The following is a 14,754-nucleotide window of genomic DNA, read 5'->3' as shown; positions in this document are numbered from 1 at the left end:
GGAATTTTTTCTTTCAAGGGTCATGAGTCTGTAGAATTTTCTTCCTCAGAACAGCGAAGGCCATGTCTGTGACATTTATTTTAAGGCAGAAGTTGATACATCTCCAAATCATCACCCACTTAAGAGGGAGATGAGCAGGATTTGTTTCTTTCAAGGGTCATGAGTCTGTAGAATTTTCTTCCTCAGAACAGCAAAGGCCAGGTCTGTGACATTTATATTAAGGCAGAAGTTGACAGATTTTTAACTGCAGGGAGTCAAGTGGTAACAGGGGTGCAGAGTCAAAAAGTGTGGAATAATGAAGAACTTGCTCAAAATATCGAGTCTCCTGCTCCTCGGATGCTGCCTGACCGGCTGTGCTTTTCCAGCATCATACTTTTTGACTTTGATCTCCAGCATCTGCAGTGCTGACTTTCTCCGGGTAATGCTCACTTGATGGGAAAGTGGAGCCTAGGCTATAATTAGATCAGTTATGAATGGTGGAACAGACTCAAGGAGCTGAATGGCCTCCACCTACTTTTAACTTATAGGTTTGTACGTTCAATCTTTAAATAACTGCATAATTGTTAATCTATCATTTGTAATAAATGCTGCAACATTATTTATTACTGAAATTATTTCTTATTATATTGGCAGCCTAGTTGTAAATTCATTAACATCTGCTTGATTCAGCAATGTGAAACCATCTGCAGCTTATGCTTTGTTTTTAATAATGCAAGATCAACTATTGCAGAAAGCTTGCAGTTACAGCAAAAAATTTTAAAGCCGTAGTAGTGCTGAAATCAGTAGCTTATTAGTGATCTGCAGCTAAAGTGAGTGAGTTATAAAGTATCACTCTTCCAGCCAAAAGAGAAATCTGAATACACACTTTCAGCTCTCAATTAGAACAATTTTAAGAGTACTGAAAGCATGGACAGGGGAAGTAACCTCTCAAGACTTTTTCAGTTTATAAAGTAGCTACAAGATTCAATGGACTCTGAGTACTCTTTACATTAGCTTAACAATGCAATGGAGTTATTCTCCATGCAGTGTCAAGCTCAAGTTCAATAAGATGCCCCCCTCAAGGTGATCTTACTCTCACAAGATTTCTTCAAAAGTACTTGGATTAGAAGCAAGCTTCTGAGTCACACCAATGCTCATTGCACAATTGTAAAGCAAAGTTTTCTTTACAACAATTTATAAGTGCAAACGTTAACTGCACATTTTAGCTGCCAGAAGAGAATAGCAGTTGCTTTTAGACACTATATACTGAGGACTTTAATTCTTTTGCTGCATTTCATGACTTTGCTAAGCCACATTTGTGTCACGGACTATTAGAATAAAGGATCTTTTGCAGAATTTTTCATCAGGAAATCCCATTTGTCAGAAGCACCCAAAAGTAACAGGATTAGTCATATTCAAGATCAAAAATGAATAAATTGTACTGCAGTTATGTCAGATACATGGTGCATGGAGGAACCATATGTTGTAAAATTCAACCAACATTTCAAATAAGGAAGTACATGAGAATAGCATTTTGTGAAGCTAAATTACAGTGTTTTCTGTTGACAATGACTGAAAGGGAGGACAATGCAGCTAGTCACATAGAATAAATCTATTTCAGGCTTTCAGTTCTTAATCACATTAATTAACACTTCCGACAGATGGTTAATTCAGAGGTTTCAACTGAGAGCTTTTAGAATTAAAGAGCAACCCTCAATACATAGAGAGAGCCAATTAAAAGCTTTTAGGCAAACTAGCATCATCAGCTAGACCATTACTGATACAATGTTACCTTGGCAACAGCCACTTTACTGCAAGAGCTAACAGGCACCAGCTCAAAAAGCTTTAAGTATTTAAATACAGTACAGAATGCCAAAATCCTGCATCCTTGACAGACGGTAGTATTCTAGAAGCTTTCATTCAAACGCTTTCACTTGAAAGAACTTGTGTTAGTCATCCATCACCAACCCTTTTATCTAAAACCTTTTGAATGTTTTCTAAAAAGGTTTTAGAAAAGCTTGCCAGAATCTAAAAGGTTTTCAATTAGTCATCAGTCATGAGCTCTCAGAGATAAGATGTTTAAACCTTCCTCTCACGATATGTTGATGTATTTCCAAAATGGCAGCTTGTAACAGTGGCAGCAGCAATTCAGCTGCTCAGATTGAGAAACCAAAGAGATCAAGTAACTGGACCGAGGTTGAAACAAGTGCTCTGATACGTATATGGAATGAATATTTATCAGACCTCCGAACAGCCAAGAGAAATGCAAAAGTGTATGAAAAAATAGCTGAAGAATTTTTTGAAGCTACTGGGATAAGTCGTGATAAGGACCAAATCAGAACCAAAGTTACTAATTTGACCTTTCAATACAGGTAAGCATTACATATGCATTGTAAAATATGATTAAACCTCAACTTCTTTATCTGAAGTTCATATTTTTTTAAAATTATGTTGTAAGTTCATTAATGCTATAAATAATCAATCTCTCCGCAAAATAACGAGAGCTCCTTTTATGTTAAAGCATCTCCAAAACTTTGCAACATAATGCAAGAGTTGAGAAGACATTCAGCCGCAGACTGTGGCTTAAATCAAGGATCCACAATGCAGATTTAAATATATAGACTATAAACACATGTTTTAGTCAAATGCATCTTCAGTACTCACTGGATTCAGAGGTTCTTTATGTTCCCTAACTTGATTTGTCAAATTTTTAACCGGTAATCTATTGAATCAAGCAGCTCATTGTTTGACTACCAAATGGAAATATTGTGTATCTTGAGCTTTGATACTATCTGACCATCCCGTCAGAATTTTAACTCCACAGTGAGGGAAGTACAGCTGGAGGTAAGCAGGTGTAAGGATCTGTACATCCAGACAACATACCAGCACCAGCCCACCCTAAGTCATTTCCCTCAGAGACCAATTGCGAGCTGAAGAACTACCCAAATGCCAATTACGAATACATCAACGGCCCATTCAGTTGTCAGAGAACAATTATCACCCTGTAGGACTCTTGCAGAGTTGGCAATAGGCCAGTGGCCTTGAAGTAGCTGCCCAAATGGATTGGGGACAACATTAACAGGTTCTCTTCACCCATCTGATCCTCCAGGATGGTTACCCAGCAGCGGCAGTCATGTTTTTGATTGAAAAGTTTTAAAAGTTGCTGCTGGTGCCTAATATTGGAAGCAACTTCTCTTGCTCAAAATGGCAGACTGCTGCTCCTTCAGAACTGGAGGTGCTCCAGCTTTGAAAGACAGCCCAATGGCCTTGAATTGGATGTCAAGAGCAGTCAATGGCCAATTCAGGGAATATCAATCTTTTCTGACTGTTTCAATATAGTGTGGGAACAGAAACAAACAAAATCTTATCCCCTAGGTTAAGTGACCTATCTATTGAGGTAAGGAGGCAAGAAGAAAACAACACAAATTACTTCACTGCAATTTGCTATTAAATTAAGCTCCTTCGGCTTGGTCTGTGTATCCTGGAGTTATCTGCCAACAAGAATGGTGGAAAGCGAAGCTATCAATTAATTCAAAGAAAACCAATGGGCACTTGAACAAAACAAACTGCAGGTGTAGGGGGATAGAGTGGTGCAACGGAACTGATTAGATTGCTTTACCTAGAGCAATCATTAACTCAATGGATCCTTCGGTGCCATAACGATTCTTACAAAATACAGAATGTTGATATTGTAAAATAAGCATTTCACATCAATCAAATGCCAAACAGTGGAGGGTGGCAAACAAACAACGTTCCCTCTGTCACTGTGCGCACCTCTGAGGTAGTGCACAGAAGCATCTTATAGAAGCTATGCACTAGCACACCGATGTGCCCCCACCCATCTGATTATATGGCACCCTGCCTTCTAACCCATTCCGAGGGTTGAGAAGGCATTCAATTCTAGTGTTAGAGCTAGTTCCACGTCAGGATGGTGTCTGACTCGGAGGGGATCTTGGAGGTAGTTATGTTCGCATGAGCCTGCTACCTTTATTTTCTAGGTATTATAGTTTGTGAAATTGAAAAGTTGAGGTGATTTGGCAAGTTGATCCTCTACAATGTGTGCCAACAGTGGAGGATGAGTGTTGAAACTGGGATGCCGATCAAGCAGTTACTTCATCCTGGACAATGCTCAGCTTTTGAAATATTGTTGGAACTGCACTCACACAGACATGTGGACAGAATTTCATCACACCCTTGACTAATACATTACTTAGAGGTCACACAAGCTTGTTAGTTACAGTATTTAAGCTAGAACTAAGCATTTGAAGAAAATACTCATCTGTGGAATTGGCCAGGCAAATGGGATTGCAATAAGTCAGCTCTGATACACTGTTGTGTAGAATGGACTAAAGTGGCCTCCTTTTGTGTTAATAGTTTAATCATTCTGTAACATCCCAAGGCCAGAGTGAGCCTCTAATTCTCAGAGGTTAATTTTCATTAGAGTTCCCTATACACCAGTTAAAAAAGCTTTAATGACCATTATTTGAATTATTTATACAATGAAGATAGAGGTGCATATCTCTTCCATATGCGTCTGATTTAAAAACAGCCTTATTAGCTATAGTCTTAATATAGTAATTTCATGTACTTTGGAGGATTATATGACATATCCTTTTGTTCTTTTACTAGGTAAGGATAGCGAATAGCAATCCACAAATTTCAAAATGTCTATGCATTTAGCCTTTACTGTTCGATGGTACTCTAAATTTTCTCTAGTAGTGTAATGCAAGGCACATGATATGCTTGTTTTTATTATTTATTTGAGTTTGAATATTTTAATTTTAAACTGGTGACGTATCAGGTTTTGTGTGTCTCTGTCTCAAGGGGTTCATTTATTAATTTGTAAGTATTTCTGTAGTTACAGGTTTTTTCCAAACACTTTGAAACTGATTAGTTTTCAAAAACTAATGGGTTTTTGTTTACATTGGGAAAATTTGAGAGGATAAAGTACACATTGTAGTACATCAGGTTTTCTGATGGAAGCTTCTGGACTTTTTTTTGAAGTTCGGGGGAAACAGAAAGAAACCTTTCAGTTTTAGTTTCAGGTTGGGGCATCTCCAGTGTTCTTCGCTGAAGATGGATGTGTAAAGCAGTTCTTCACAAGAAATGATGATGATAGTGTAGATATACATTATGCAGAGTAAGGAGTGTAGTAATAGTTTCAGATCAAAAGTGTAAGGGTAAACCCCAAAGAGGTTATTTGAAGTGGACAAAGTATAAACTAAAATGAAGAACCTAAAAGATTCTCCTGACTGGGAGAATTAAATTAAGCACACAGAGGCGTAAAATAAGGAGATTCTCTCTGGTGAGAGTACTGGAGAATGATTATTTTGAAATTATATTTTGAATTCTATAAAATTTATATTCTAAACATGTAAATAGTTTGGTTTATTTGTTTTCTTCTTTGTTTGTTTTGTATAATTGTTTTATTTATAAAACACTTATCTGCAATATTGCACGCTCATGTTTCATTGAAAGATCACCTCATTAAACCTAAATAAAAACAAAATATGATCTATCAAGCCAAATTTCAGTGCAAGATCTGACTTGTCCAGTAATAACTCCATCTGGGAACGTAACAGTAGGAAAACAATTAAGAAAATCAGTACCTTCTGAGTAACTGGATCTTGGCTAATGCTAACAACTGTTATGAATGGTAGGCTTCAGAAAATGGTTATGATTTAAAATGTCCTCTTTAACTTAAGGGGAAAACAAAGTTCTAGAAAGGAGGATGGTGAGAGTATACCGATGAGCCTCTGCCCAGAGATGTACTCATGTGATCTGGTTGCCATGGGAAAGAAACAAACAGAAACCTATTAAAATCAAGTGACAATTCTCACATGCAGTGTAGTTTTTTAAAGATATCGTAAAGAGACAAAATACATACGACTGTGGGAAATGCAACGCTGATACTGTTTGAAAAGCAGAGGACTGTTTTGTGTTGCAAACCAAACAGAATAATTGTGCAGACATGTTTTCTGATCCAAAGAAAGGGGACAGAATCAACATGTTTGGAGATTTAAGAAAAAGGACACACAGAGGTGAGCTTTGCTGCTTAAAGTCAGATCTGAGGTATTCAGGCTGAGTGCCAAGACTTTCAAAGGGCACTGGAAGCTTTGACCGAGTGTGGCAGAGTGAAGATAGCCTAGTGAGAGCTGGGAGTAATTTTGGACTTGCACTTGAAATAGTACAAACCTGTCAGAAGTGCAGTGTAAAAGGCAGGAAATTATAAGACATAAAGAGCTGCACGGTGGCTCAGTGGTTAGCACTGCTGCCTCACAGCACCAGGAACCCGGCTTCGATTCCAATCTCTGGCGACTGTCTGTGTGGAGTTTACACATTCTCCCTGTGTCGGCGTGGGTTTCCTCCGGGTGCTCCAGTTTCCTCCCACAGTCCAGAGATGTGCAGGGCAGATGAATTAGCCATGCTAAATTGCCCATAGTGTTCAGTGATGTGTAGGCAAAGTGCATTAGTCAGGGTAAATGTAGTGTAATAGGGTAGGAGAAAGGGTTTGGGTGGGTTACTCTTCGGAAGGTCGATGTTGACTTGTTAGGTCTAGTGGCCTGTTTCCACACTCTAGGGATTCTATATCTCCATTGAATTAGTTTGTTCATATTAAAGAACCTTTTTCTTTAGTTTGGTGAATTAATTGCCTAACAAGTAATATACAATGAATGCTGATTTTGATTTCAAAAACACAAGTTGCTGGAAAAGCTCTAAGTCTGGCAGCATCTATGAAGAGAAATTAGAGTTAACGTTGCGGGTCTGGTGATCCTTCCCCAGAACTGATTTTAGTTTGTTAGTTGAATTAAAAAGCCTAAAATAGGAAATCTTTATCATTTAGCTATTTTCATTGGTTGCTGGGTAATTAATTTCTTTTTAAATGTCCATAGGGATCGCAACATAGATCATAAATTAATTGTACATTTTGCAATGACTGACTTAAGGAGGATTTTCAGCCGTCAATACAGGAGAGTGGGTAGTTAATTTCATGGGGCCAGTTGAATGCCACAATCCCATCCGAAGTTATTTTTGGGAAGGTCGGGCTGATCATGGAATAGATAGCTATCCATAAGAACTTAGATCAATTCAGGCTATTTTACAGAGGTCAATTGGAATTTTCCATTTGGCGTTCAGGTTTTCTGCTGTGTCAGAAGGACATTAATTGATTGGAGGCAGCCCACCCTGCAGCAGACCTATTCAGGAAAGGGTGAGGGCAGCTCTCCAGGGTGTCATTTGGCACCGTTCTGCTTGCTTATCCACAAGTCAACCTATAGAGATGAAATCACCTCTAACTCTGTTTCTTGAAACTGCAGGTGGTGACTTCTTCAGTTTTCAAGCTCTCCAAGAGCTTGCCCACTGTCCTTAATTGGACGGTGAGAGTACCCTCTGACCAGTATGCAGCAAATCAGCCAGAATTAACATCTAGCTTATGTTCCTAACACGATGTAGGTTTGGGACTCCTGACTCAGTGTACTCTAACTTTGAGAAATCAAATATATCCAAGCGACTCTATAATATAAGCAAAGATACTTATTTTATGACAGGTCAAAATTATTCTGACCAGGTACTTATTGCAGGATATATTCTTTACCTCTACATATCATGCAAAAATATCATGGATAACATTTATTGGAGATTTCAAGACACGTCAAATATATATCTTGAATCAGAAATGGCAATTTCTTTCTACAGCTATAAAATGATAAAATTCTACTTCAAGTTCATTAACATTTACAACTAGTTTCCATTGTGCAATTCCTTCTGAAATCTTCTTTCTCAGGTAGAGATTGGTTTTACTTTCTCTCAACCTATAAATCAATTACATTTCCACCTTCCAATCGTGATGTGTTAATCTATTATAGTATAATGTAAGTATGGTTCTAAACTTGTTCGCCTCCTCAGAGTTATAGCGGTTTCAAATTAACATCTCATCTTTCAATTAGAAAACTCAAAGCTACGTGTGGAAATGTTGCCTCATCTTCATACTGGCCATATTATGAAGCTATCCACAGGATGCTTACTCAGTTCCCAGGACAGGATGAAATCAATATATCTGACAGTGTACTACAGATTCCTTCAGTTTCCAAATCAGAAGCTCCTTCATCCCCACAAAAACCAGCTTCACTTCCAAACATATCTGATGACGTCTTGATATCAGAGGGAAGTTCTTGTGAGTCCGACCTCGTGGACAATTCATCCAGTTTTCATTCTTCGCAACTCAGGTGAGACAAATATAGTGTATTACCGGCTAAATCCAAAGTAAGGTAACTTGGGTCTCCTGGGCTTTACTCTCAACCATTACCTGTGGACCCTGTGTGATAACTGATCACTTGCAAATTCAATTGTTGCTAAAGAACTCTGCTTGGCAAACATTATTTCATTGAATCATAGAATCCCTATAATGTGGAAACAGGCCATTAGGCCCAGTAAGTCCACACCAACCTTTGAAGAATAACCTATCCAGTCCCATTCCCCTACATTCACCCCTGTCTAATGCACCTAACCTACACATCCTTGAACATTATGGGCAATGTAGCATGGCCAAATCACCTAACCTACACATCTTTGGATTGTGGGAGGAAACCAGAGCACCTAGAGGAAACCCACGCAGACCCGGGGAGCATGTGCAAACTCTACAGACAGTATGGAGTTTGCACATCAAATAAAACCCGGCTCCCTAGCACTGTGAGGCAGCAGCGCTAACCGCTGAGCCACCATGCCGTCCAAATAAAACCCGGCTCCCTAGCACTGTGAGGCAGCAGCGCTAACCGCTGAGCCACCATGCCGTCCATTATTTGCATTTGGTTAAACTAGTAATAAAATTTGATTGTGTTCAGCAGAATAAATAGCAATCTTAAAATTTACTAATATACTTCTGATTGTTAATTTCTCCTAACACACTCTTCATCCATGTTTCTCGCTTCCTCTGGAGAATTTTGCAAAGCAAGCTGACAAGTGATTTGTGAATAGAAACCAATCCAACTGTCAAAATTGGGGGACTAAACTTAATTCCTAAATGGAAATTCTCTGAATCAATGTTGTTTAATGCCAGTATTCCCAAATTCCCAACTCCTAATAGCCAGCTGACAAAATTCTCTCAAATAACGTGCACATTTTTATGATTCATCTCCATGTATTTATAATAAGCCTCATGCAATTAGCAAAAATTTACAAAGTCAAAAATCACACAACACCAGGTTATAGTCCAACAGGTTTATTTGGAAGCACTAGCTTTTGGAGAGCTGCTCCTTCGTCAAGTAGTTAGTGGAGCAGGCTCCGAACTAGCTACCTGACAAGGAGCAGCGCTATGAAAGTTTGTACTTCCAAATACACCTTTTGGATTATAACCTGGCGTTGTGATTTTTAACTCCGTCCACCCCAGCCCAACACTGGCACCTTCCTATAATGAATAAAATTTACACTTATGCCTGTTTTAACAGAGTTTCCTCTTGAAGCTCTCATATCATTAACATTTTTCATGAAATGAAAATGCATTGCAAATTTTTCAATAATTTAAGGAGTGTTTTATTGAATGTGTGAAGTTACCAAATTTAGCAATACTATTTACTCCACTCAAGAGAAGTAAAATTAAACTGAATTGGTAACTGAATTAATATCAGAGTGAAAAAATGTTTAAACCTGGTAGATAAAAACAGGAATATGGGAGGCCATTTTTCTCCATTCTATCAGACATTCACAATTATGGTCTGGACTCTGTACAGACCAGTTTGTGTCTCTCTCTTACTCCAGGTCTAACCCAATTTCTCTAAATCCTTCATGAATATTTAATCAAGTCTGTGTTCATTTAACTCTTCCCTATGAGTTCATGATTTCTAACAGGAAACTAGTAATTCTTCAAACTGTCTTCCATAACCTTTTTGTTTAATTATTTTGCTTTGCCTGGTTTTACAAAATGGATAATTCCCTTCCGCCTTCAATCTTGTCATCTTCAATCTATTTATAATTTTAGTCTGATACAAGGATTTAATGAAAAATATTTAAAATTTACAATTCAGATATGGCATTTAAACCTTAGATGAGGGGGATAGAGAAATACGTGTACTGGCTGTTCTTTGAAGTGATCTAAAATTGGATCTCAGCCATTTTTCATTTACATCAGTGAAACAGCGGCCTCACAGAGCTTGAGGCACTTTTCCAATTTTTCATGGTGAGTATGATATTTTTATACTACAAATTTGTAGTGTTAAAGAAGAAATTGTAAAGCTAAATTTCTCCCTTTGTTGTCGACAACCATCATCCGGTGAAACCATACCTCTTTCCTTAATTTCCTCTAACACTGTAGCCTAACATGGGAAGGTGAGATGGTTTGTCTCACATGCATTCAGATTTCTAGGACCGTGTTGAATGATTAATCAAATGCCTTTGATGTAGCAGGATTGCTGCTGAGTAGCATAAGAGGGTTATACTACTCAGCAAGACCATAAGACATTGGAACAGAATTTGGCCCATCAATCATGGCTGATGTTTCTCAACTCCATTTTCCAGTCCTCTTTGATTCCCTTACCGAGTAAGAACCTGTCTCTGTCTTAAATTCACTCAATGACTTAGCCTCCATAGCCTGCTGCAGCAATGAGTTCTACAGATTTACCACCTTCTAATTGAAGAAATTCCTCCTTATCTCAATTCTAATGGGTCAACCCTTCACTCTGAGGCTGTGCCCTCGGGTACTAGTCTCTCCTACTAGTGGAAACATCTTCTCCATTTCCACTCTATCTAGGCCCCTCAGTATTTCAATGAGATTGCTCCTTATCCTCTGAACTCCATCAAGTATAGACCCAGAGTCCTCAACCGCTGCTCATATGACAAGCCCTTCATCACCAAGATCATTCGTGTCAACATCCTCTGGATCTCCTCCAAAGTCAGCACATCCTTCCTCAAAAGACAGGGCCCAAGTTGCTCACAATATTCCAAAGGTGGTCTGACCAAACCCTTATACAGCCTCAGCAGTATATCTCTGCTCTGGAGGACTATTGTAGCCCTTTTGAAATGAATGCTAACATTGCATTTGAATTCCTAACTACCAAATGACAGCCAGAGATCTCCTGACTGGCCTTCAGGAGGGCTCAGCAGGGATCAAAGCCCATTCAAGAAGATAAAAGAGGGCAAGGCTGAAGACAGCAGAGACCATTGCAAGGTCGTCTTCCTCCACAGAACTGACCTCAACAATAATTGCTACTGCCTTTTTTTTGGGGGGGTTTGGAACCATCGTTGTCCCTAAAAAAACGCAACGGTAAATAAGTTGAGCAGACTGTTGGATATCTGATGACTATCCATTTATTTGGGAATGACAGGAAATGAAAGGCCAGCAGCAATTACAGTGGTGACAAGAGGAATATCAAAAGTGTTCAAATTATCTTTGAGGTAGCTCAGAGTGGATTATGGTGTACAGAGTTAAATTAAATTCTGTTTGCACTTCCTGTAATACCCAGTTTGAAATATTTTGCCCTTGGGTTGGATGCCTGATATGGAGTGTATAATGTAAATACCATCAGAACCACAATTATATTGAGGCACTGTAGAGTGGAACAAGCTCTATGGAGTAAATTTTATTTAATTTATTTTTACTCTGCTTGCTGGAGAAAGTGAGTTTTGCAGTGAACTCAAGCTTTTGGTATTTATTTTTTCTCTAATACTGATCTTCAAAAATATTTGAACATAGCGTTTTTTTGGCAGAGAAAGAAAAATGGCAACAAGAAGAGGTATATCCTGATGAGATCATCAGTAGAATTAGTAGTCTCAGATTATTTGGTCTCTCCAGCTTGCTTCAGCATTAAATAAGATCTTGCCTTTTTATGGCCACAACTATCATTCCTGCTGGAAACCCTTACCCCCAAAATAACCTTCAACTCCCTGACTGGTCAGTCTGTATAATGACAATAAGCCTCACTGTACACATCTTTAATTGTCTATGCTGTGATGTGATGGTGTGAGAGATTCCTGGCAGTTCTCACATTATTAGGGAAAAACTAAATACTGAGAATTTGAATTCAGCTTCACTTTCTCTGGCCAGCGAAGATGTCTATTCCAAGGTGGGTTGGATTTGAATCCAGGTCCCTGAAATGAATTACCAGTTACCCAGCTCAGAGTCAACCACCATTTCATCCTGTAAATCACAAGTAATTTTTAAATGATGCCCACCTAAGTAATAGAGGACCAGGAATTCAAAATTGGTTGAGGTATTTTTAATGAAGTTCTCTTCCATTGCTATGATTTCATAATGCATCTCACCCAGACCCAACCCCATACCTTATCCCAGTTACTCTGCACCTCCCACAGTCAATCCATCTAGTGTGCACATCTTTGGACTGTGGGAGGAAACCAGAACACCCAGAGAAAACCCATGCAGATACAGGGAGAATGTGCAAACTCCACACTGACAGTCGCCTGAGGGTGGAATTGAAACCGAGTCCCTGACACTGAAGTAACAGTACTAACCACTGAGCCACCATGCCGCCTTTGAGATTCTCAGTCAGAAGAATTAAATGCACATGCCTCAGAGCCTACTGGAAGTTATCTCCATGCATCTGTGTTGTCAGAAACCAAGATATAATCCTATATGCCAGTGATGTTACAGATTGTGGAGTCTGTTTCAGTGAAGTGGTTACTTATATCACATTTATTATCCCTTAACTGCATTGTTTATCTTTGTGTGAGAGTGGGTTTAGAATTACAGAGGATGGGGTTTAAATTTTAGGTATTATAATTAATTAGTGGTTTAACTGCTCTGCTAAAACTTCTATATTTTTGAATTGTTAAATTCTTGTTTACGCTATAAACCTATTATCTATTAGTGATTATTCACTAGTCTGGTTAGGAATGATTGGGGTCAATTTTTAAGAGTTATTGAAGGTTTTAATTTCTCTATTGCGAATACAAATTTAAAAAAACCTTGGAATTTAAAGACAGATTAATTGTGAACATGTAAACACACTGGCTATTGTAAAGATTGATTGGATTCACTGTCCTTTTAGGAAAGGAAATCCGCTGTCCTTGCCCAGTCTCACATACTTGTCACTCCAGACCCATGGCAATGTTGTTGCTCTCAACTGCCTCTGAAACAGTCTAACAAGCCATTCATTTCAAGGGCAATTAGGAATGGACAACAAATATTAGCACAGTCAGTGATGCCCACACCCCCTGAAGAAGTTTTAAAAAAAAAGGTATCTGCCAAGATGATTAGTTTTGATGGCATCAGCTTGGAATACATGAACAAACAGTTATAAAGTACATAATGAACCTTTAATTCAATATATAATTTACAGATAAGTACTTTGCATCTCTGTTTTATCATTGCAGATATGAATCACAACCAATTAAAAAAAGGAAAACATCAAATGCTGACTTGCACAAGAAGCGTATAAGACTAATGGAATCAATGCTGGTAGAGCAAAAGAAAATCAGTGCAGCCGTGGAAGAAACAAATCGAGAGGTGCAGAGAATCCTTGATCAACAAACTCTCCTACTAAATCAAAGCTTGCAGCTGCAGAAGCATATGTTACATTTGTTAGAAAAAGTAGTTTGCCAGCATGGTGCAAGAAAAACAAGTGTTTTTTAGTAGTCTGCCACTATTTAGATACCTCAATTATAAATTAAGGGAAGTTAAAATGAGTATGTATATGGTCAATTACACATATTATGTCCAAAGTTTTATTTGTAGTATCCTTACACTCAACACAGGTGCTTCATGAAAATAATTTTAACTCAGTCAAAACAGGTCCTGCTAGCAATTCTGCCCACTCCCCCACACCCACAAGATCTGTTTGATCGTCAGTCTATTTGTTTACTTACAGGAAACAACAGTGATGTTACACTTCCCGTGCTGTAAGCCACATTGCTGTTTCTAGCTTTGAATTTTTGCAAGGGATCTGAACTAAAACTTTCATATCCAGCAACAGCATGCTTTAAATCAACAAACTTCAACTTTTTCAAGAATTTCCATTGCTTACAAGACTTTAAAAGCATTCTCAAGCAGACATATTATCTCTTTGTAAACTGATAATACAACTAGTGTTTTACTATGGCATATTCTTAGGGCACAGTGGTGATGTCTCCATCTCTGCGCCATGAGGCCTGGGCTCAAGTCCGACCTGCTCTGGAGGTGTGAAAAACATCTCTGAACAGAATGATTAGGAAAACACCAATGGTGTGCTGTTTCGGTATCTTGCTACATCTAACTGGTTCTACTTACTATATAGCCTGTAAATAAATCTGACCAAGTCATTTTAACTAATTCAATTGTGTGGTTTTTTTTTTGTCTTTTACAAGGAAGAGGTAAAAGGTAAAGTCATCAGTCTCATCAGACTATTGGGCAGCTCCCTCAGAAGATAGGGATGACTGATAGTGGTTTAGAGGTTGAGAAGGAGAGTATTTCACGATAACCTCAGCTGGTGCAAGAATTGAACCTACACTGTTGGCATCACTCTGCATTGCAAACCTGCCAACCAACCAACTGACCTAAGAAGATGTGGTGATGGTATCTATTAAACAAGTGTTAAAAACTATTGGAGACAGCCTGAACTATAACAAGTAAATAATGATTACTCCAAATTAGGGTTAATAGGCTTGTGGGCAACATATCAATATAATTTGTGAATTGTGGATAGGTTAACGGACAGATGGCAAGAAAGTAGAGAAATAAATCATATTTGAATCAGCATATTGCAATAAGTGGTGTGCTGCAAAGATAAATGCAGTTTAAAATTCGTAAGTTAGGGGCCAGATATTCATTAAGAGCATGAGTATTATGAGTTG

At 38.4% G+C, this 14,754-nt stretch overlaps 2 protein-coding genes across 2 annotated transcripts in view; one reads left to right on the top strand and one right to left on the bottom strand.

Moving 5' to 3' along the window:
* LOC122542710 (ryanodine receptor 1-like) overlaps positions 1-14,754 on the bottom strand; it is a 393,921-nt gene that overhangs the window by 191,068 nt on the left and 188,099 nt on the right. The window lies entirely within an intron of this gene.
* On the top strand, positions 1,841-14,249 carry msantd1 (Myb/SANT-like DNA-binding domain containing 1). The gene is made up of 3 exons (XM_043680987.1): positions 1,841-2,351; positions 7,926-8,204; positions 13,300-14,249. The coding sequence occupies exons 1-3, from the start codon at positions 2,098-2,100 to the stop codon at positions 13,556-13,558; spliced, it is 792 nt and encodes a 263-aa protein (XP_043536922.1). The 5' UTR covers positions 1,841-2,097; the 3' UTR covers positions 13,559-14,249.

The sequence above is a fragment of the Chiloscyllium plagiosum genome, chromosome 41 (assembly GCF_004010195.1).
Source record: "Chiloscyllium plagiosum isolate BGI_BamShark_2017 chromosome 41, ASM401019v2, whole genome shotgun sequence".
Taxonomy (NCBI): domain Eukaryota; kingdom Metazoa; phylum Chordata; class Chondrichthyes; order Orectolobiformes; family Hemiscylliidae; genus Chiloscyllium; species Chiloscyllium plagiosum.
Note: the sequence above shows the minus strand (reverse complement) of the source record. Positions and strands in the feature narration are given on the sequence as shown.

Bases quoted from the DNA above. Each gene is read 5' to 3' on its own strand.
- msantd1 (XM_043680987.1), top strand. From the start codon at position 2,098: ATGGCAGCTTGTAACAGTGGCAGCAGCAATTCAGCTGCTCAGATTGAG. The intron at 2,352-7,925 runs GTAAGCATTACA...TCTTTCAATTAG, and splicing joins AATTTGACCTTTCAATACAG to AAAACTCAAAGCTACGTGTG. The intron at 8,205-13,299 runs GTGAGACAAATA...TTATCATTGCAG, and splicing joins TTTCATTCTTCGCAACTCAG to ATATGAATCACAACCAATTA.